This window comes from Myripristis murdjan, chromosome 6, assembly GCF_902150065.1.
Source record: "Myripristis murdjan chromosome 6, fMyrMur1.1, whole genome shotgun sequence".
In the NCBI taxonomy this organism is placed as follows: Eukaryota; Metazoa; Chordata; class Actinopteri; order Holocentriformes; family Holocentridae; genus Myripristis; species Myripristis murdjan.
Window position 1 is genome coordinate 25,592,503 of NC_043985.1, and position 23,700 is coordinate 25,616,202.

The 23,700-nt window shown below is 40.7% G+C and overlaps 2 protein-coding genes across 2 annotated transcripts; one reads left to right on the plus strand and one right to left on the minus strand.

Moving 5' to 3' along the window:
* The first annotated feature begins 4,871 nt into the window (after positions 1-4,871).
* On the plus strand, positions 4,872-13,391 carry tsg101a (tumor susceptibility 101a). The gene is made up of 10 exons (XM_030053946.1): positions 4,872-4,913; positions 5,683-5,770; positions 5,895-5,960; positions 6,753-6,916; positions 7,313-7,439; positions 9,223-9,280; positions 9,706-9,800; positions 11,068-11,270; positions 11,367-11,606; positions 11,746-13,391. Exons 1-10 carry the CDS (start codon positions 4,872-4,874, stop codon positions 11,833-11,835), a joined length of 1,173 nt encoding a protein of 390 aa, XP_029909806.1. The 3' UTR covers positions 11,836-13,391.
* A 639-nt stretch (positions 13,392-14,030) lies between these two features.
* ldha (lactate dehydrogenase A4) lies at positions 14,031-22,187 on the minus strand. Its single transcript, XM_030054114.1, has 8 exons — positions 22,073-22,187; positions 18,878-19,003; positions 17,818-17,935; positions 17,517-17,690; positions 16,762-16,935; positions 16,479-16,596; positions 15,507-15,630; positions 14,031-15,378 (listed from the first exon to the last, which is right to left on the minus strand). Exons 2-8 carry the CDS (start codon positions 19,001-19,003, stop codon positions 15,214-15,216), a joined length of 999 nt encoding a protein of 332 aa, XP_029909974.1. The 5' UTR covers positions 22,073-22,187; the 3' UTR covers positions 14,031-15,213.
* Between the last annotated feature and the right edge of the window lie 1,513 nt (positions 22,188-23,700).

Below are 23,700 nucleotides of genomic sequence, written 5' to 3' on the forward strand. Positions count from 1 at the left end.
TAGGAATTAAAAGTAAAAAAAAAAAAATGTCAACAAAGCAGAAAACAATCAAAGCAAGAGATATATTTCGATATTGATATCTGCAAGTAAATTAATGGCTTGCCTTCTCTGATTTATTTAATCCTGACTCCAAAATTGGAGGATAACTTCTCTACCACAGTTTGCCACCAGTTAATCATTAATATTATTATAAAACTAATTAAATTTCTTCATTAATTGGGTCAACATTATCCACCTGTCATGTTTGTTCAAGCCCTGTAGCCTAGTTACTGCATTTTAGGGCTTAATTTGCATAACTGTGATGCAACCTTGTGATTGGCCCATAAGAGTGGTAAAAGATAAGTGGTTATCCATAAACCCAGGAAACAGGAAACAAGGAGATTGGAGACTGGTGGTAGAAAACATACAAAGCAAAGTAATATTTTCTCTAGATTTAGTTTTTTCATTAAACTGCAATCATGACTACCTATGAAAGCGTGGATGTAATTAAGAAAATGCTCCCTAAGGTAAGACCATTTGTCAGCAGACTTTCTCTAAATCAAAAATCAACAGGCGCAACATAACGTACATTACTTACAGTTTCACATGCAGCCTGTTTTCAGTGTTTGTTCTTGTTGTTTTTTATGAAGACATATCTTCAACGGAAACATGTGGCCCATGAAATATATGTTGCATTGACCCACTACAAATACCTTGAGCCTATCATGGATAAATATGGTAAGAGGCACAACAGCACTCCTGTTTTGTCATTGCCTGCTACTGTGTAAGTGCACATGAGGGGACTGTCAGTCATTCACATAAACAAACATTTCTTGGATATGACATAACAACTGCTGCCTGTTTCTACAGTTTTCAATGACGGCTCTGTAAAGAAGTTGATGAGTCTATCAGGAACCATTCCTGTCCTGTATAATGGTAACAATGACCTGGCTTCTTATATTGTATGAGTTTATTAAATACTTGAATGCAACGTGTTGAAATGCCAATCAATTCAGTAGAAAGCAAGTGAGGAAAAAGAAATGTTCCTTGTTGTTATTATTAGACAAAACCTACAACATCCCGGTGTGCCTGTGGCTCGAGGAAAGCTACCCTGAAATTGCTCCCATCTGCTATGTCAAGCCCACCCGGGAGATGGTGATCCTGGCAGGAAAACACATCAATAGGAACGGTGAAGTCCTGCTACCCTACCTGCAGGAGTGGAACCATGTGAGAAAAATGTTTAATGTCACCAAACAGGACTGTGTGAATTTTTTTTTTTTTTTTTTTTTTTTTTGCTTACACTGTCAGACTATAAACAGATCAATACTCAAATCCAACCCTTTATTTAAGCAAAAGTTGCACCATCAAATTTTTAAAAATCCTGCATTACAAGTTCTGTATAACTAATGGCATTAAAATGTGCTGAAGAATCAAATGTTAAACTAGTCATTGGGAAGAATGGCTCCGTATGGCGCCCCAATATAGTGTTGGTGGCTAATTTAAACTCTAACAATGCATCATATGCCATGTTTTGTATGTATAATCCTATCCTGAAAAATAACTAGGAACTGCACCTCACAGATAATGTATTGGAGTAAAAAGTATAACAGTAAATAGAGTGCCAGTACCTCAAAACTGTACTTTAATACAACGCTTGAGTATATGTGCTTAATTATTTTTCCACCTCTATAAGCACTGAACCAATAGAAACCACTTTGCCCACTCACTTTTAAAATATGATTCACATCATTTAGTTTAATTCTAGGCTTGTTTAATAGCTGTGACATTTATTGGGATGTAGTTTAAAGCTTCACAGGTTACGTCGCCTTGACTTTTTTCCTTTTCTGTGTCAGACTGAATGTGACCTAGTGAGCCTGCTTCAGGTGATGGCTGCCATGTTTGGAGAATTCCCCCCCGTGTGCATACGACCTCATTCGGAGCTGGAGCAAGTCTTTTGTAAGTAAGACTCAGACACAGGCGGAAAGTTACACTCTGCATTGTGCCAAAACAACAACAGCCTATTGCCCCAGATAGAGGCTGATGTTGATAAAAGAGAAATATGACCCATATCTAGGCCGCACCTGCTTTAGTGTGACAACAGGCTCGGCGCTCATGAGATTTAGGCCTGAAAATAAACAAGCATTATTCCCTTGTCGTCCCGTTCACAAAGACGAGCTCTCATTAACGAACCTGACTTTTTTAGGTTCACAACAGTTCCACAGACAAATAGAGGGCCTTCTGGAAACTGATGGCGGGTCATTCCTGCGTTTGAACAGAGACGATGGTCAACCTTTCCAGCAAGAAAATGAGACCAACTGTTAGCTGCTGCTGTCAGCTGAGGATAGTGTGTATAAAGCATTGTTGTTTGTGTTTTGTTATGTTTCATCTATCGCTGGGAAAACACATTAGCCTGTATTATGTGATGTCACTCAATCAGTCATTCAAGCCAAAGGACAAATAAACATCATTTGTCCATTTTTTTTTTTTTTTTTCCAGCAACCACATTTTATTATTGGATTGCCAGCTTAAATAATTGTGAATGTGAATGAATGGTATAGTATGTAATATGTTCATGGACTACATTAATTTACATGTAGCTCAAAAAAATGACATCATGGAGCTAAATCCACAAATGTTGGCTGTGCTCTTCCTTCAGGCCACGGCGAATAGAATAGAATAGAATAGAATAGAATAGTTGCCTGTCTGTCACACACATATCAGTCATGAAATCAACTATGTGTGCAATATAATGTTGTATCTTCTGGTACTACTTCTATCACTGCTTGCAAATATTTAATACAATAAAAATACAAAAATGTTCTATGATTTATTTTGAAGAATGAGAGACAGAAAGAAAGTTGGAAAGGAAGAAAGGCTGCACCAAACGTGCCAGGTCGACTGTTCCTGTTGCTTCTGGAGTCTAAAAATGTATATTGTCATCATTATGTAACGCACTTTGGATAAAAGGACTCACTAAAGAGCATTTCATGTCGGCTGCAGATAATGTCATCTGGGTTTTGGCACAGACGGCTTTTAATTAAAGCATCTGAAGGTAGAGAAATTAAATTTGCCTTTGCAGAGGGTGCCTGGTGTCATCTGCCCTCATGAGGTGCTTGTCTTCCTGAACCCACTTGGTATCTTTTGATGCGTGTATCACTGTAATTAGTTGAAGGTGAATTGCATTGCATCTTATAAAAAATCTCATCAAGGCAAATTTTTTCTGGTGTTTTGATTTTATCTTTACAGTGATTTGGAGCTGAATTGTTAACTGAGGTGCTTTATGAACACTACTAGCTGTATGGAGCTGTAAATGTCCCATTGCTGCCTCTTGGTGCCTGTCTGGGAGTAACCTGGTCTATGAAAACTCTGTGGGAGAAACTATAGACAGAGAGATGTGAAGAAAGACAAAACTGAAGAAAAAATATGGACACATAGGAGTTTGTTTACTGTGTAAAGAGTTATAAAACACTCCATATTATTATTATTTTAAATATATATATATTCATATATATATTAGTTTTTCTAGACTACAATTTACAAGAGCACAGGAGTAAAATTAAGTTTTGCAAAGAAATAAATAAGTGACAATGAGTTTGAGATTCCAAAAGTAACATCCTTTTGGGAAGAGTGAGACTACTTTATATATTTTGTTTGATGAACGAAAGTAAGTCACTTCAAAGGATTTTAGAGTAGTTACACTCCCAGAAAAGATGTGCTAACAAGCCTAGTTTGTGGTCTGGTTGTTGAAAAAATATAATATTATATCATTATAACAGAAATACCACTGAGCAAAAAAAAAAAAAAAAAAAAGATTAGGCTAGATTGTAAAGAGGGAGGTTGACATCTCTTGGACAGGAAGGTAGGGGAATTTTTACACCACTTGGAGTTGCATTTAAAACAAACAAACAAACAATAAATAATAAACACTACCCTTTCAAAACGTCAGGATCAGATTCCATCACTTCAGAGGCTGAGTAACTGAATTAATTTTCATTTCAAACAATATCTGAAAAAGAAGTGTTTTGTTTGTTTGTTTGTTTTATATTCATATTATTTATGTTTATTTCTGTTGAAATAGATGTTTAGGGGGTGGCACATAAAGGTTGCTGTTTTTTTACTGCAACAAACCCTTTTTGGGTCATGCCATAAAATAAAATACATAAAAATACAAACACACCAGGGGACATTACACAAATCACATAAGAGTAATACTGAGTAATACTGACTTTATGTGAACTTTACTCTTACGAACATGAAATACAGTTTCAACACCGATATTACTGAAAATATTATTTTTATATAGCGTAGTAAAAGAAGTGGAACAAAACATCTATGAACGACATAAAGACATTTTTTTTGTTTGTTTTTTTTTGGTAATACTTAAATAAAATCAGTCTCAATCATCAACACTTCATGAATTTTATGTGTTTCTATATAAGTGTTAGTAGAATGGTGTTACTTATTTTATCGGTGAGGAAAAAAATACATTATTGTACTGTAATTATTACTGTATTGTTAGCCCAACACACGCCCGTTTACGTCACACGGACCGGAAGTAGTCAGGTGAAACGCCGGAAATCTCTCTTGTTGACGATCGGATCAGAGCTGTTTTTGCTCTTGACCTGATATTATTTTTTTGCCCACCGTCCACGCCTGGTTTGTATCAGATCGGCGAGGCTCGTTGCTTGCAGGGGACACATCACCCCTCCTGGTTGATTTAAGGAGTCTTAGGACAATCCTCTGCGTAGGCCCCGGGCTGGGCTAACGTTAGCTTAGCATTCCCTGAAGTCTAGCTAGCTAGCGTTGGCTGTTCCCTCAGCTGGCTTCAGTAGTCAGCTCTCTGTCGGCTACTTTTTCTTTCCACAAAACAGTGATAACAACCAGCTTAAACCATGGCAGTTGTCAACGAAGGTGCCCTGAAGAAAATGCTGAAGGTAAACAAGCTAATTATCCGTCCCGTCGCCTGTTAGTCAAACAGTTAGCCAGCATCACGGCGGCTAACGCGAAGCTAGCCAGCTAACGTTAGCCGTGTCAAGATTTCCTGGAATGGGAGATGGGAGATGTCTTTTTCTTCCCGAGAGTTTTCTGGCTTCATGTGGCATTTTAGCAGCGACTTTGTCAGAAACCGTAAACCGTAAATAGTTTGAAGGCCTCGTTTACACAGTCAAGTAACGTTATTTTGTCAAAATCCCTGCACCTGTACATTTACGCTTTCCATTTGGCGTGTATAGTTAGCCAACATTACTAGCACTAATAATACAAATACTAATAATGATAACATTGGAAACGAAATGCGTATCCACTAGAAAGATATAGTAAAGAGAATAATTGAATAGAGATATAGAGAATAAATATAAAGATAAGATATCGAGAATAATCAAGAATGTCAAAGAGCAGATTTTGTACTCTTATAATGATTGCGAGTTAACTTATTAAATTTTGTCTTATTAGAATAAAAATAATTTTCATCTGCTCCAATGTTAGACCATTAGGCCATATAAGATGTAGATGGTATTGCTCAAGACTTGAATCTGTTGTCGCAGGTTGGATGTAAATACTGACAATCAAGGTGGAAGTTGTTTTTTTTTTTTTTTTGGAAAGAAGGCACCTAATTTTATTAGCCAAGTGCCAGGTGTTATTTCTAGACCTTCAAAATACTAATTTGCATTGTCGTATCTCATGTTTTGTGTTGTCATTTGTCAGCAATACAAATACAGAGACCTGACTGTTCGTGAGATAACCAATGTCATCTCCCAGTACAAGGACTTGAAGCCGGTTATGGATGCTTATGGTAAATTTATTCAGATTTATCTGTTACATTTACAGGTGTGATCTTGGGTATATGTTGCATGTTTCTGTGCAGGGATACAGGCAGCTCGCTTTGCTGGTTGTTACAGGCAGTTCTTGTTTTTCAGTGTTCAACGATGGCTCCACAAGAGACCTTATGAGTCTAACAGGAACAGTCCCAGTCAGCTACAGAGGTAAGGATCAACTGTAACCTGTTCAAATTGTAAACATGGACCCTACACAGATTTGGACAAGTAAGGAAAGGAGATTTGCTAGTTCTCATGTTTTCGAACTTAAGAACTTGCTAAATGTTTCAGAAAAGTGTCAGTAAGTATTGTTCTTCAGGCCTGATACATATATGACACTGACAACGCATTTAATGTAGGTGTAGAGCTGTAGAGTAGATGTGGCCCACTTGCCGGTGATTTCCAAGCCATTATCAGCATACATGACATTTAGAATCAACCAGAATCTTAAAATCCCCTTAAGAAATTGAGGAAAATGTGGAAAATGTCCAAAATTTTTAAATGAAAAATCATCTGGGGAAAAAAGCTTATTGTTTGTTCCTCAACAATTTCTGAACTTTCAGGAGCTTTCATTTAAAAAAAAAAAATCTATTCCTCTCCATTGTCAACAGTAGGTGTAAATGTAACAGCTCATTTTCAGTTTCAAAATATATTTAAAACTGGAATCTGCACATAATATATTGTAAAAGAGTGCATGTCTTTGGCCCAAATAAATTCTGTCTATGGTTTCCCCCTCCTTATTGAAGTCAGAGCACAGGGCCGGCTATACAGCAATGCCCCTAGAGCTAATAGAGCTTCAGTGATTTGCCCAAGGACACTACAATAGGGCAGATTCTTGCTAATAAGCAGTTCGAACCCAGCTTATGCGACTGAAGAACTATTTCTCGATAACCACTTGATCACACTGCTCCTCCCCAGAAAACATGACAGATCTAAACAGAGTTTGTATGTCTCGTTTAGGTAACGTCTACAACATCCCAGTGTGTCTGTGGCTGCTGGACACATACCCCTACAACCCGCCCATTTGTTTTGTCAAGCCTACCAGTGCCATGATGATCAAAACTGGCAAACACATTGATGCTAACGGCAAGATCTACCTGCCTTATCTACATGAGTGGAAACACGTGAGTATGATGGTCTTCATTTTAGAGTTTTGCTGATATCGGCATATTAACTCTGTTTTTGACTGTTTATTTGGGTGTTGACAGTGTAAGGTGTTTGTAAAAAATTACATTTGTAACCTTTTGATTGGTCTAAACTAGAGACCATCCAGCAAAGACAGTATATCCTGGTAAGTCACGGCTATTTTGGAAGATTTTAGGCATGGCAGTAAATGCACCCAACTGATGTGCAAAAATGGGGCAGGCATGAGTGCAGTAAGCTTTTATGGCTTTAGATAATATAGGAACTATGGCTGGCCTGATGATGTTTTGAAATGGAATTTTGCATCTGTCACTTTTTGTTTATCTGTTCCTCCCATCCCTCCACACCTTCTCTCTCCACCCTCATATGTGTTACAGCCCCAGTCAGACCTGTATGGTCTGATCCAGGTGATGATTGTGGTGTTTGGAGAGGAGCCTCCCGTGTTTTCTCGGCCCACCACACAGGCCCCCTACCAGGCCTTCCAAGCTGCTGGACCCCCTAACTGTGAGTGACGTAGCTCTCTCTTGTAAACAGAGTTTGATCTGGGATGTTTTTTGATGTTGTCAAATTTGCCCTTTATGACTTTTATAGCTGGTCAAGGCCTTGTCTGATGGTTGAAATAGACAAGATGATTCAAAGACTAAAATAAATGTCCTGATGACAAGAATGAAATAAAAACATGACCAATCTTTCCGCAAAATTTCCTGATGTTGTCTGAATCCATTCAAAAGTTACACACTTGGATTCTTATGCAAAGCCATGTCCAACTTTGGCCAATCAATGTGTAAAATTAATGACTTCTTCAGTGGCCCATGATCAACCTTTTGACCAAGATTCATGCAAATTTGGTCATAACTGTTTGAGATGTCATGCTAACAACAGAAACAGAAAAAGGTCAAACAGACAGAACTGGGCGAAAACATAACCTTCGTTCAACTCCAGTGGCAGATATAATTTGTGTGATTAGCAAGAAAACCATTTCAGACCATTTCTTTCCCCCTGACAGAAGAGCTGAAATGTTTACCATCCAACATCACATAAGACTCATCTTAAAATTCTGTATTACTAGTTTGTAATTTAGATGAAACGTTGGTGTGGTAATACACAAAACAGAACATCTACCATTGCCATTTTTGTTATTCAGTGGTCTGGTTATGCATTTTGAAATCCTCACTTAGATTGGTTGTGTAAACAGCATTCTATTTGCATTAGATGTTGTTCCTCTTTTTTATTTGTTAGTGTTTAGCTTTCTTGGTAACCCTTTGCCTGCCTCCAGGCTTTTCATGCATTCAGTAGATAAAGAATTACTTCATGAATACCTGACCTCAAAACAAAATTCAAGACATTATAGATAATCCTATAAAACTGCCTCTCATAGAGGAAACTGTGTTTTGACAAATTTGACAAACTGTTAACATCACTTCTTGCTGAGCTCAACTCTACGCAACTCACAGCAGCTACATTTTGAAAATGGATTTTAAGCAGGCCATGCACACACTGCATAAGCTCTCGCTTGTTATGCAGTGTGGTGTGAGTGAAGATGAAAAAAAAAACTTGATTCAAGGATTTTTCTGCATGCATAGAATACATTGAATACATCAGATAAACTGGTAGACTGCTGCAGTTTTACTTCTCTAAATAAAAAGCCTGCTTGCATGCATGACCTGTTTAAAGAGGTCAAGAATTTGACTACCCACCCATAGTGGGTTTTGGCTATCCTGTCAAGATGTTAAGGGGAGAATAATTACCTGTATCTTTTAATGGCTGCAGTAAAGACATAATATTGCTAAAGCATTGTTTCTTACTGGAACCAGAAGGTCAGAGTTTCATAGTGTCGGTAGTAATTTGCCACCAGAAAAAGCAGAACTGTGGGTCACAGCAATAGTTGCTGTAATTACCTTTGGACCAGAGATAAATTTATCAACCTTGCTGCGGGTCTGTTTGGTGCACTGTTTTACTGTTTTATGGCTCATTTGGCTTAGGTCCAGCATATGCAAAATAATGCCTATTTTGTGTTTGTGCTTGTATTTTAATTTACACTAGATTGTCAGAAAAAATCTAAAATACATTTACTCAAAAGAAAGCTTTCCCATTGTTGATGTGCATTAGTCCATTATCACACTGTGCTGTAGTGATGCACTTATTTTTTTCAGCACCAGATGGCGCTCACATACCACCATAGCCAATCAAATTAAAATGAAAGCAACAGTATGTGTGTGTGTGATGGTGAAAGGACATATTTTGACATGTGTGTTCCCAAGTTTCATTGTCTCTCTGTCTCTCTCAGCCTCTTACATGCCTGGCATGCCTGCAGTCTCCCCCTACGGACCTAATCCCAACCCTGGGTAAGAAGTCTGCCATGCTGAGTTCACCCTCCTCATGTCCACCTACCACATTGCCTCACTTGGCTTTTCCCATCAAACCTGTTCTTGCATGTTTACTTTAGTGGTTTCATCGAAGCATATCACACTCTGGCACATTTACACTGCAGAACAGGTTCAGTTTAGTAGGTTAAAGTCCAAGACAGTCAGTGCCCATCAAGGGACTGGTGCTGGAAATTAGCTTCAGTTACACACACACACACACACACACACACACACACACACACACGTGCACAGTACACCGCACACTGCTTTTGCAATTGTCAGTGTTCTCTGTGCTTGTCCCTTACAAATAATTGAATAAATTAAAACTAAACGAACTAAAGATAAAACTCTGGAATGTTTAAGAGCAGAAAATAAAATTATGTTTGTTGTGTATAATTTTGCAGGGGCTATCCAGCATACCAGTACCCAGGAGGAAACTCATATCCAGCCACAGCTGGCCCTGCACACTACCCCACCCAGACCCCAGTCTCCACAGTGGGTATGTATCACAGTATTCAGTATTATGAATGTTGTAGTTCTGTCTTTCAATGGGGCCATTTGAAAGCTATAATTAGCAACCAGGATATTATGAAGGCTTAATAACAATTCTTAGAACAAGATCCAGATAAATTCATTCACTAATTGTAAAATGCCAAAGGTTCATCCACTCTTCATACAACAATACCTTTCCACCTTTTTGTGACCTTTACTTAAGTCTGAATTATGACCTTTGACCTTCCATCTTGGTCTCCGTGTGACTTCGGCGGAGCGCTGAGCCGCCAGTGAAAGGTCGTTGGTGTAACCAGAGTGGGGTGCATTAAAGGCCAAAGGGTGGCATGGACCTGAAGGGAAAGGAAAGCCTCCCTGTGTTTATATTTAGGATGGGAACAGTCACCTCTCACAAAGACAGACCTACGGTCAGGGGGCCCATCTGCTGTTCCAACATCAGTTGTTAGCTGGGACAGTGAAGTGCTGGTCAGGGATCAGTATACAGGGAGGTTTTATCCATCTCCTATATTTAGTTATGTAGAAGAGATAAATTTGCCTGTGGGCTCCTTAGCACTAAAGGCTGAGTTAACTCTGACATCCATATTGCTGACACAGGCTGGGCCTGACTCTGTAGACATCCATGCCCCATCCCCCACCCCTCTACTGTCTCAGATCATACTGAAAAAGAAGTTGCATAATGTCAAGGACATAGAGCCATACCTGTCTAATGGAAAAATAAATTCCTCATGTAATGTACAGCATTATGTCTAACAAATGACTGGTTTGTCTCTGTCTTCTATTTGAAGGCAAATTCAGTGGAAGTACTTTCCAATATAAAACTATCATCGGTTTACGACCCTTAAACTTATCAGTATTTTTTTTTCAGTTATACAATTAGAGATATAGTTTGTATTCACATATCTTAATTCATTATCAGGTTCCAAAAGTAAACTTGCATTATTGGGCAAGCCAGCTTTTTGTTATAATGCCCCGTCACCTTGGAATGAACTGCAGAAATACCTAAAATTGACAAACTCAAAAAAAAAAAAAAAAAAAACATCTGATTCATTTTGTATGCTCATTTCATTCACTGGTTTTTGAACAGCTGGGCTCCAGACATTAATTTAAAAAACAAAAAAAAAAGAATGGCTTGCATGATTTTATGCTCACTGTTTTTCATTTGAAGCTAATCAGACACAGAGACATTGACATTAGACATTGAGGACCAGACTTCCTCCACTGCTTTATCACGCCACAAATTCTCTCCTTTTGATCAGGCCCCAGCAGAGATGGCACCATCGGCGAGGACACCATCCGTGCATCTCTGATTTCGGCTGTGAGCGACAAGCTTCGCTGGAGGATGAAAGAAGAAATGGACAGGGCCCAGGCCGAACTGGACGCCCTGAAGCGAACAGAGGAGGACCTGAAGAAAGGACATCAGAAACTAGAGGAGATGGTCTCACGACTGGACCAGGAAGTGGTAAGATTCTCTACTTTTTCTAACTCAGATGTCTATTTTTACCCCTCCTGTCCTCTGCTGTAAACGTATTATTTGTAATTTTGATGTTTCTTCCAGTCCGAGGTTGACAGGAACATTGAGCTGCTGAAGAGGAAGGACGAGGAGCTGAGCGAGGCCTTGGAGAAGATGGAGAACCAGTCAGAGAACAACGACATTGATGATGTTATCGTTCCCACGGCACCACTGTATAAACAGATCTTGAACCTCTATGCTGAAGAGAATGCCATCGAGGACACCATCTTCTACCTGGGAGAGGCCCTGCGCAGGGGCGTCATAGACCTGGAGGTTTTCCTCAAGGTGACCACAGCAACTCAATTACAAGCAAATGCATACGTTGCACACATGGTGTCTTCAGTTCTACTCCAGATGGTGTATGGCGATTGCCGTCCCAAAGTGGTTTTACGCTTGCTAACTGATTCTCTTTCTTCTGTCACAGCATGTACGCCTTCTGTCCAGGAAGCAGTTCCAGCTTCGTGCCCTGATGCAGAAAGCTCGCAAGACGGCTGGCCTCAGTGACCTCTACTGACCCACACTAATTTACCTGAATACATGCATATCTTTGTTGCTCTTCTCTCTTGTGCTCTCCCTCTAGCTTTCTCCTTCTCTTGATCCCTTCTCTTATATCTCTCGCCATAAACACAAATCTCCCTCTTATTGCATTTCAGTCCAACCAGCCCCCCCACCTTCCCACTTTGATTCCCAGTGAATCATCCTCTTCTTGTCAGGCATTGTGTCCTTTTTGAGGCAAAAGTCTGAGTAACACCAAAAGAGAATCTGATCAGAAAAAAATGCAAGAAATGGACTGTTCTGTTCAGCACTGGAATTTCAAACTGTGCAGCCATGTTTTCAGTATGGCGTCATTTGTTTAGTTGTCATACCAACAACTGATTTGCTTTAAATTATTATGCAGTAACAGTCATGATACACTTGTGAGACATGACACCATTGCTATGCCTTTACTTTTGCCATGTTGAAAGAAATGTGCATCCAGTCTAAACGAAACACACTGCCACCACAATGTTTGTATGTGGTTGACACAGACAGCATGCTCACACACATGCCATATTGGTAGAGATGAGGTGTGAGCCCATGCTGTCTTTTTGTGACATTTGCCCTGAGTGTTCCCGGTGTGACTGGGTCATCATACAGAGCTGGCTAAGGTGTGTGCCTGCTCTACGATAGCCTACAGACTGTTGGGACTCTGTTTATCAGGCAGTGTCATTTGGCTAGTAAGCACAAATTGGGGCCAGATCAGTAGAGAGCCCTCTAGGTCTGAGACCCCTCAGAATGAAAAGGTTAGGCTCTGATATAAATACCCAGGGCAACCTTTCAGGAAGGACAGGGGTTCAACCTTATGACTGAATGCTGTTTGAGGTCTGGGTCATGTTCAGTAGCCATGGAACCAGAGGATGTTTTTTCATACAAAAGAGGTGATTATGGACCTGAACCTGTGTTCATTCACTCTCTTTTCTGGGTCTTTTACTGACTCCCATGCCACTTGCCCACACTTCTTTCTTTCTCCCTTTTCTCTCTCTTAATGATGGTGTGAGTGAGTTATGTCATTGTAATGTCAGCTGCTCAGGTCTACCACTCAGTCTGGCTTACATTCTGAGTTAATCAGTCAGTCATGTACAGTGTTTGTGATCCAACCCTGTACAGTGTCTCTTAAGGTGGATGACAGTCTTGACATTCTTTATTCAAAGATATTGCAAAGAAAATTCCTTTTTTTTTCTTTTTTCTCTCACAATTTTCTGTATTTTTACTGTCTACTCCCACATTCTCAGCTCTTCTAATACTTTTGAGGTTTTCAGCAAATGTAGGAAAAGTTGTGAATAAGGTGTGTCAGAAGGTACAACAAAGAACTATTGTACTAATCAGAAAGTTAACTTATGTCAAGTTTGCAAACAGTTCTTCTTTAAATTAGTTTTTTACTAAATGCACTTTGAATTGTATGATAAGTATATCTATAGTTTTTTTTTCTTTTTCTTGTTTAGTTTCCAGTTAAACCATACACCACCTGTTCTTTTATATCTGTAGATTATGTAAATCAGTACAATTAAAAGAAATCTGATTTGATGCTCATGTTTTCGCCTATTTCTTAAGGAAGCCTGGGTGTTGGGGCTGAAAAGTATCATTAAAAAAAATCAAATGACAATTATTTGGACAGGCATTTTGTCTCTATAGCACCATAATACTTGGTTCATACTGGTATTTTGTCACATTTTATATTCATCCAAAAACTGGAGCTCCTGTGATTTTGACTATTGCCAACTGGCCAATTGCGATTTCAGTAGTTGATTAATTATTCAGCCCTACTGGGTGTGTCTAGAAATCGCAGAAAACCCATGTTGCCCACTTATCTTTAAACTCAACAGGCTGTAAGAGGACAAAAAAAAAAAAAAAAACACAAACCAGCTCTAATGCACACAACACTTCAGTGGTTAGTTTTCCACTGATTGTACTGTACATAGGGTGATGTTTTATGAATACTGCTATTTGTCTGTATGTGTGATGATGTGAAGGAAGCGGGTCATGTTGGTTTTGCCTTGATCTCGCATCTATAGAGGCTAGTGACCGCAGTTTAACCTGCATTAAAACCTCTAATCTGCCTTATGTGTTAACCCATAGCTCTGCAGTGAGAGCAGCTGAGTCAGCTGCCTTGTTCCCATGGGCACAAACTGCATTTGCTTGGTTGTATGAAAAACAGGAGGAGACAAAAGATGAGTTGTATCATCATCCCATTAGATTTATTTGGTGTTAGAGCAAAATGGAACCAATATCCAGCTGCCATGGCAAGTACAGATAGTCAAGTGATTGATCAGTCATGTCTAATGGTTTCACTTTTCTGGTTAAATAGAGCATTTGTATAATAAATAGTACAACCATGCTTCTCAAAGCTTGATGTCCTTCAAAGCCAGAGGGCAAAGATTAAATAAAAAACCCTTTATGATACAGTATTTAAGGTGCATAGACAAACAACACCATCGGTGGTATTGTTGCCTACAGTTTTGATTCTCATTGACCCATTGCCTTTTTCCCATTGGCTCTCTGTTGTCCATTTGTTGACACAGATGGTGGCACCTCACCAGAATTTGTAACAGCAGGGTTCTACCAAATCTGCTGGTTCAACCCTTTTAAATCCTTAAGAATTGACCTTTGCTGCTCTATGCCAACTCTATGGAACTTGCCTTTCATGGAGTTTCTTTTTTGTCAGTGCACTTGTGGTTTATTCTGTATACAAAATGTTTCAGTGCTAACCAGGGTTGTGTTTCTCAGAACAGGTAGTAAGACACTTTGGTGTCACAGGTCCAGTTATATCCGACAGTGTTGTTACGGCTTGGAGTGAAAAGGAAGCCCTCTACATAGAGAAGGGAATGACTCCATTACTCCAAACAAAACACCAACAGAGATCCCAAGTGGGAAAAACCCAACTGGCAACAAACAGTGAGTACTTGATAAATATAAACTACACATAAGGAGTGTATGGAAGACAGCATTACATAATAATACATACTGACACATATACGCACAATTTACTCCATACTGCAAAGGCCTTACAATCTATATAGACTGGACAACGGTAACACTGCCTCTCTTCTACAGAAAACAGACTGAGCTGTAAGGCTTTAGGTTTGAGGTCTGCTTCAGAGAATTCAGTAATGTAGGGAGAAGGGTGGGGAGGTGGGAGGTAGTGAAGGCAAATGACACCTGTGTGTGAATATCGACTGACCATGTGAGGCTAATGCTCAGCTTCCACTGGTTTATCTCCAAATGCCTTTTGGATATTCAGAGGTCTCATTCACACAACGCTTACGGGAACACACAAGGTACATTAGGAGGGATTGAGCCACACACTGTTAATGTATGGACTCAGGGTGGACTGGGGAAGTCAGAGGCAGGCTCTTCAGAGGGTGAGCTCCTTCTGTACACCCCACAGGGTCTCAGCGCTCTTCACCAGCTGCTTCTCCTCATCTGGCTTCAGTGTCATGTGGATGACGTCTGTCAGGCCGCTGTTGCCCAGGACACAAGGGACGCTCAGGAACACCTCATCCTTCACGCCGTGCATGCCCTGAAAAATGGTATGGTGGGGAGAAGGATTAGGTCAGTGCAAATTCATGCGTCCATGAATATCATCAGCTTAGCTTTGATATACAATAAGGTGTGTAGCCTGTTGGGAGACTCTGCCTATCTCCTCACCTGGACCAGGGTGGACACAGGGTGCACCTTGTGCAGGTTCTTCAGGATGCTTTCCACCAGATCAGCCACAGACATACCGATGGCCCAGGAAGTGTAGCCCTTCAGCTTGATCACCTCATAGGCACTGTGATACAGACACAAGAACGCAGACACACATACTTCATAATTATTCCCTAATATCTTTCAATGGTCAAAAATCTATTTGAGATGAGTAAAAACGCTGAGGTGAACAGAGCTCTTCTATGCCCTGGTGTCAGTTCTCTCTATTGTATGCCAAAGTACTTCTCCCCTTGTAAATACTTCTGATTTTATTCCCTACCTGCAAGCTTCACAAATGTCTGCCATGTGCCAGCTACAGTACATTACTCAACTGATTTGCTCAAAGACCTGGCTATAGCAAAATGAGCCAAAATGACGGCATGATGATTAATGACATGAAATAAAAGTGAAATATCAAAGATTGTGGAAGGGCAAGCTGTCTTACCCTTCCATGACTATCAGAAGAATAAAACAAATTCCAAAACACAATACACTTAACAATTTGAGATATATAGACACTGGACTGCATTTATAAGGGAGGTCATGACCGTTACTGTACACACAAAGCTGCATAACTGCTGAAACATACTGTTACACACCATTGTTTTCACTGGATACCCGGCTGCAGCAAGCTCTTAACAGAGAGGTGCACTGTTCATGTCACTGCCTGCTTTTTGGCTTACAGCCCCGGCCCAAATTCCTTACTGGCTTGACTCAACTCCATTGGATTCAATTGTTATCTTACTGTAACTGGATAATTAAACTCTAAAGATTTATTTCGATAAAACATCTTTATGCTTCCTAACTAGACAGGTCTGGACCAATGTTAGTATGCATATAGCTGACTGCTTTGTAGATTAGGCTGTTGGTGCATGAGAAAAAGGCAGTATTGTAGTTTCCAGATAGTTAACTCCATATACAAAACACACTCACCCATCAACCACCTTCTTATGGACCTCCTTCCAGTTCTCACTGTCACCATCAACACCCATCTTTGGGTTGAGGGCCTGGAGGGAAACGCCAGCAACGTTCACACCACTCCACACGGGCACTGGGAGAGGCAGAGAATAGTGATAAGTCAATTATCATCAGTGCCAATTCATAAACAGAGGGGCAAACTGACCCTGACACTCTGCGCACAGCATCATGCAACCACAAATTTGTATAAACTGTTGGTGCTAAAAAATAGATCTTATTTTTGGTCAAATCTGCATACCACTGGAGTCGCCGTGCTCTCCAACGATCCAGCCGTGGCAGCTGGATGGGTGGAGGTGGAGCTTCTCTCCCATCAGGTGGCGGAAACGGGCAGAGTCCAGGTTGGTGCCGGAGCCAATGACACGGTGACGTGGGAAACCGCTCAGCTTCCAGGCAACATAGGTCAGGATGTCCACTGGAAGAGTGAAGAAAGAGTGGGGACAAACCATGAAAATTATTTATCATGCTGAGTGACAGGCAAAGCAAACCTATATATGCACTTTCAAAAGTTCTTCACATTTCACCAGTTTCACCATTTTTTTTTTTTCAAACTATACAGTGCCTCCTGTCTTCACAACCTAAGTTAATATTTAATTTTCCACTTTCTCTCATTTTCATCCCTTTGTCCACCCTTTGAAAAGCCTCCACATATATGTGTACATAAGTTCCTCTGTATATGTAGTTAACATGTACTGTGTTTAAGTGTGTGCATGTATGTTTTATGTGTATGCATGACATATACATAAAACATGGCACCGTATCTCAAGCAAATTTGTGACATTTGAAAATCCAAGTCAGGCTGATGTTCCACAAGTAGCTTTTGACTCAAAAACGTTATATACTACACGTAGTAAATTATTGTGCCATTTTGTTTGTGTTCTCAAATCTCCTGACGACTTTTTTCTCCCTCAGCTGAAATCTGCTTTTTCAACACTGTTAAATGATTTATATTGAGACATGCAAGAGAAATACGTTCAAAATGTAAAGAGGATCAACCTGGGTTGGAGACAACCAGCAGGATGCAGTTGGGGCTGTACTTGACGATGTTGGGGATGATGAACTTGAAGATGTTGACGTTGCGCTGCACCAGGTTCAGGCGGCTCTCGCCCTCCTGCTGGCGGGCTCCAGCAGTAACCACCACCACCTTGGAGTTGGCTGTCACACTGTAGTCTGCCAAATGGAAGATATGACGGCTCCATTAAAGCCACCAAATGAGGAGTACCATACCAGAATGAAAATGAATTTGCAAAGATGAAATGTGGTGGGTCCTAGTGATAATGCTGGTGAATATTCTCACCTTTGTCGGCCACAATCTTGTGTGTCTTGAGGAAGAGGGACCCGTGCTGCAGGTCCATGACCTCACCCTTCAGCTTCTCCTCCATCACATCAACCAGGGCCAGCTCATCACACAGGTCCTGATGAGCATATACATACATAATCAGTATGCATATACCTCACAATGCACTATGATCCAAACAACCTGTAAAACTCGTTCAGTAAACAACAGATTTTAAGGGAAGAAATAGCACACCAACAACCTCAGGCTCTGTATATTCATCAAACCGTAGCATTGATACTTGTTGATACAAGAGGTTTCTCTGTTTCAACTGGCAAGAGACAGCTACTAGACTGTTGTGAATGGGCCAGGACAGTCCAAGGGGAATACTATGGTAATCATACATCCAACAAAACACTACAGACACTGATTTCACTACGTTTAGGTTGGATTAATGAGTAAAATGGCCCACTGTAGTGTTTTTTGTTTGTTTGTTTGTTTTTTGCAGTGAAAAGCTGCATATTCCTCTGTGGCACAGGACCAGACAGAACTGGCTTTGACCAAATATTAACAGCAATCCTATCAGTGTTGGAGGAATGACACAGGAAACCCTGCCCACATTCTTCTGTTGGCAAACACATGCAGCATTTTCTCTTGCTTGAACTGATGGATGTGTAACGACAGCCCTTGTTTCACCTTGTTTGCAGGTCCATTTTGCAAATCCTTGTTTTTTCCATTCAAAATACTAGAGCTGATACTCTGGATCTGCTGTTTCAATCATGGAGGTCTGACTTCATTCTTCTCAAAAGTTTACCTAACACCCCTTATCCCTGGCTATAATTTCCCCTTTGTTCCCAGTGTTAAGACCTTTCTCTTACTCTTTTGAGCTATAATCCCTCCTACATTCAGTCCAATCTAATCCTCTTTTTGTCCTTTTCATCCCTCTCTTACATTTACCGACATACAAGCAACCACCGTTAACAATATGCTGTTAGCATTCTTCATCAATTCTAGATCACTCAGTCTTTCATTTACTCATCTTTTCCCCCATTCTCCCCTCCCATTCCTCCTTCTGTCTCACCTTGAGCAGGACGCTGATGGCAGAGGCCATGCCCACCATACCAACGCCCACCACTGTCACCTTGTTCCTGCAGCCAACAGGCTCCTCCTTCATCACATGGGTGATCAGTTTCTCCTTGGTGGACATCTGAAAAAGAGAAGGAGACACATGTGAGGGATGCTAGTGAAGGAGAAGGAAATATGAGGGACACTGAGGAGAAACAAAAAGTTGTAGGAGGAAGAATAAGGAGAGACAGATATAAAGGAGGGAGCGATAAGAAAGAGGGGATAAGAAAAGGGAAGCAAAGTAGGACTGCGACTGACAACATTTTTTCATTATTAATTACTCTATAAACTCTTATTTCTCTATTAATCATATTGTCAATAAATTATCAAAAATAATTCCAAATGCCCATCATAAGTGACCAGAGCCCACAGAGATGTCTTAAAATTGCTTACTTGGTCTGAACAGCAGCCAAATAACACCTTAAGTGCTTCAGCACTAGTCAGAGCTGAGAAATACTACAGGCAGGGGAGTAGGGTAAGAGTGAAAGGGGAGAGGCAGTGCTACATAATGTATGGGACAGTTTGAATGCCTGGGCTCATACAAACAAGCCCACACAATGTTACCTCACTGTGCCCTGACTGGCTGAGACAGATATGTGTTCCTCTTTCACTTCTCTGCACTTTCTTTAACATTGCATAATCAAATGCTCTTTCCTTCAAATGACACCACCACAGGATTTCCAGGACAGTTCATACAAAAGTCAAGTTTGAGATGCATATGCCCAGCATCCTCGTCATGTAGACTGCCATAAATGGTTTACAGACAAGAGGTTGGCCACCCTTATCACTTCCTTCACAGCAACCCCTGGGTCTCCATGGCAACCACGGCCTGGCCAAGCACTGCAGCCTGTTGCCACGCAGCACAGACCATCCCCAAGATGACGTCACACAAAACTATTTATTTCCTGGGTTGAGCAGACATGGCTGACTGGTTGTGGGCTCCTTTACATCATCACCATGACTAGGCTTGTCCTGCCGTGTGGTGTGGACACCAAGCACGTAGTAGAATAGCCAGCAGCAGGATTAATACTTTATATTATCCCCTTGAGAGGCTATTTAAGACCACCTCTCCATGATGGGATATATGAAGTGGGACAGCATACACAAGCAATCTCCAGTTATCCAATTATCTCTCCCTCAGAGGATGAACTCCAAGCTTACTAGACAGCAGGGCTGGCCCTTAGGTGGGCTAGTTTTGCTCCTTACAAAGGCACACTATGTTGGCATGCACAGTACAGGATTACCACATAGGTTCAGCAATGTGGTTACTTCCTTTATCCACTGTGGAAATGTGCTATACAATTTATAAATGATTTCCTTTGCAGCGTGACTGCATGAGGATTACAAGGGGGATTATTAGTAGCTGAAAGAACTTAATGCGATACTGTTACAAAGAAAGGAGATGGGTGTTTTGTGACAAGTGGTGGATTATGCGGATTTCTACGAATTAAGTAATTGTTACCAAATTATATGTACAACTGGGAGACTAAATGTCCCATGTGTGAACCATTGCACGCTGGTGTCATCATATCTCCTAGTACACGCTATGACACATGACATTTACTTAAGCTGAAAACTGACAGGTCAGAGTGGGCTCTCTGAGCTCTGATGGGGTGTCAAGTATCATGACTGAGGTTCAGTGTAAGGCCTTTCATGTTACTCAATAGCAGCTGGCTATGGATGGATCATCTCTCTGCACTACTCCAGAAGAAGTCAGAGACACATGGATGTTTGATAACTGGATCTCAGACTGGGTGACACTGCACAGCACCAAAAAGCACTGAGAACTACAGCACCATCCAAACTCTTTTTGCCTTCAACATGTCACCTGCCAGATTAATTTGGCCAACAGAACTTTCCCTGGACTTTCTCTTCATAGCACACTCAAAAAATTGAATCAGTACCAGTTACTTACAGAGCCCCTCAAATGACAGATCATCATCCACAAGAGTTGCCAAATAGAATAATCAGAATAATGAGGAAAACATGTGCTAAGAGCTCATAGAACAGTGATCAGGTATGATTTTTAACCAAAAATATGATTATCATGCATGATTGTCATGCATGCATTTCTGGAATATCACTGAAACCTAAACTGCGATAAAATGAGGTAGGTGTGGCTGCTTCACGGCCTCACTAAGCCCTGCTTGCTGATAGGGCAGCATCTGAACTACAACTGTCCAAGATGCACAGGAGAGCTCAGAGGGACTGAACCGCACCCGCTCTGTGGTTTGATTCAGTCCGGATCAAATGATGATGCGGCATCGATAACAAGAATAAGAGCGTGCCGGAGCGATGGGGCGCAGAAGTGAAACGGGAGGTGATTGGAGCATTGGAGGCAGCTGGTGACATTAGACGCTCGGTCTTTCCCCTCCTCTCTCTTTTCGATTCGGTCGCAATCAAGAGTCGAATCAACACACTCAACTGACTCGCGAATCGAACTTCATTGAATGGATGTCGGTCACGTACCGGGCATCACCCTGGATGCATAACACGAGACACTTGCGTAACGTTATGCACAGGCTATAAGGATAACAAAAACATATAATTGAATAAACAGGGAAGAAGAAGAAGAAAAAAAAAACATTACTAGTTGTAAAAAGATGATAAATTACCACCAGTTCTTATTCTTTAATCATAGCCTATTGGGATATATATACGCTTAAATAATGTCCATAAACATTCTGTGTGAGCAAAGGAAATTAATAAATCTGGCCAGCAATGTTTTGAAAATGGGCTTTTATAAAGAACATTGCTTTGAACGCTTCAAGAGATATTAATCAGGCATGCACGTTACAGCAATGAGTACGACACTCTGGTCCACATCCTGTTGCAGTACTGCTGAACTCTGATTACACAATGAAATGTAGTAAACTGTCAAAAAATGAAGCTCAATCCGAGGTGGACCGCCAGTATCAGCTCTCTTTCCCATCCATCACCTCCAGTCTACAGCAGCCTGTTGATTATAGCGACGTGCGTCTCTGCGCATCCACTCGGCCGGCACATGAGGGTAACTTGACGCAACGAATGGAAACGTGCGTCAAGTTCGCCAAGTACCACAGCTTCATCAACGTAACACCGTAAAGTGTATGAGCTGATGGACAAATAACTCTTTCCCACACAGCAGTGTTTTCTGAAAGCGGGTTCTTACCTTGAGGTTTTAGTCGAAGCGGTGTACGAGAGAGGTGGAATGTGGCTGGAGTGCCTCGGTGCAGCTTTTCCGCAGCAGTGGTGCGGCGGTGGGAGTGTTTCCCGGTATTTAAAGAGTGGCCAGCCTCTGTAGACGTTACGTGCTGACATGCTAATGAGGGCGGGTGGGTCTTCGGTGGAAGCTCGTGTTGTATGTCACGTCCAAACCGGGGAAGCGTCACGGCTGTGGGCAGAATGCGGCAGTGAGAAAATGAGAGCATCCTGTGTAGTTTACCCTGTTGCATATGGCCCATAAGAAGGAAACAGACATTACTGTGCTTTGAAAATGTTAGCTGAGGCGCTGTCAGTGTCCAAGGCAACGTTGAGGAATACCCAACACGCACGCGCATTTATGAAATTAATACCACAACTTGAACTGGGTTGAGATTGAGTTAATTTCGGTTTAAATCTGTAAACTTGGATTAAATCTGGATTTACTCATTTTAGACTTCGTTTAGATTAACTAACTAAGTTAATTAAGTTAGAACTAATCTTTGCTTAGAATACTACTACTACTACTACTACTACTACTACTACTAATAGCCTAATAATAATAATCATAATAATAATACAGTTAGTTTTGTTTTGTCAGGGAACCATGATGTCATACTCTTGAAGGCTTCTATGTTTTGGTGTTGCTAAGATGAAGCAGACTATTACATAAGTGTTTCTGCTAAACACTAAAATAAATCTTCTCTCTCTTTCTCTTTTGCCGTCGTTCCACTCTACCTCGTGTTCAATAAAGCCTCTAGAAACGGTGTAGCTCAAACTACATCCTTTTCTGCATGTCATTGTATCTTTTAATTACAGTTTAATGACACTGCGTATCATTTACAGAGGTCTGTTTTATGTTCTTTAAGATGTCACTTGAGTGGAACGGATACAGCAGGCCAGTGAGTAACCTCATGGAAACTCCATCAAATGTTCAGGTTTGAGTCACTGGAGGGAAGTATGTATAGCTGCCTACAGCTTTATAGCCATGTGCCATTTAGATTAATGCACAGCCTGTTAATAGTGTGACGCAGCTGCCATCATACAGTTTGTAAACTGTAGCTGAAGTTTAGTCCAACTGTGGCACACATTGTTTCAGTCTGTGATCTTCACCTGGCTGTTGATGAGGACAACCGTGTGTAACCTGTTTCATAAAATGTAGCCGAGACACAGAGAGGAAATGTACAGTCAGGAAGAGGATGGGGAATTTGGATGCAAGCCGAACTGACGTCGCCATCCTGGTGAATAAACAGAATCTCAACTGCGCCCTCTCCTGTCTGATTTTAGTTAGTGCAGTCCCATCCTGTATGAGCATAAAACAATGAGCCTATTATCTGTCATTCCTTTTGAAGGCTTTTATTTTTTTAGTCTTCATTTTTTTTTTTTTTTAACATGTTCTTATATAAAGATGGTTGGACTCTTGCGGCATTTTGGTCCATATAGGGCCATATGGAAAGGTGTCGTCCTCCCCAGATGTACCATGTGCAGATGGTCAGCCAGGATTTTTTTTTTCTTTGTGATGGCAACTTTTCTCGGATTTTGAAAAGCTTTAATTCCTTATTGTGCTTAGAAAAGTGGCAAAGTGGTGAAAAATACAAA

Bases quoted from the DNA above. Each gene is read 5' to 3' on its own strand.
- tsg101a (XM_030053946.1), top strand. From the start codon at position 4,872: ATGGCAGTTGTCAACGAAGGTGCCCTGAAGAAAATGCTGAAG. The intron at 6,917-7,312 runs GTGAGTATGATG...TATGTGTTACAG, and splicing joins ATCTACATGAGTGGAAACAC to CCCCAGTCAGACCTGTATGG. The intron at 9,801-11,067 runs GTATGTATCACA...CCTTTTGATCAG, and splicing joins GACCCCAGTCTCCACAGTGG to GCCCCAGCAGAGATGGCACC.
- ldha (XM_030054114.1), bottom strand. From the start codon at position 19,003: ATGTCCACCAAGGAGAAACTGATCACCCATGTGATGAAGGAGGAGCCT. The intron at 15,631-16,478 runs GTGAGTGTGTTT...TCTGTATCACAG, and splicing joins CATAAGAAGGTGGTTGATGG to TGCCTATGAGGTGATCAAGC. The intron at 15,379-15,506 runs GTGAGGAGATAG...ACCATTTTTCAG, and splicing joins CTGTGTCCACCCTGGTCCAG to GGCATGCACGGCGTGAAGGA.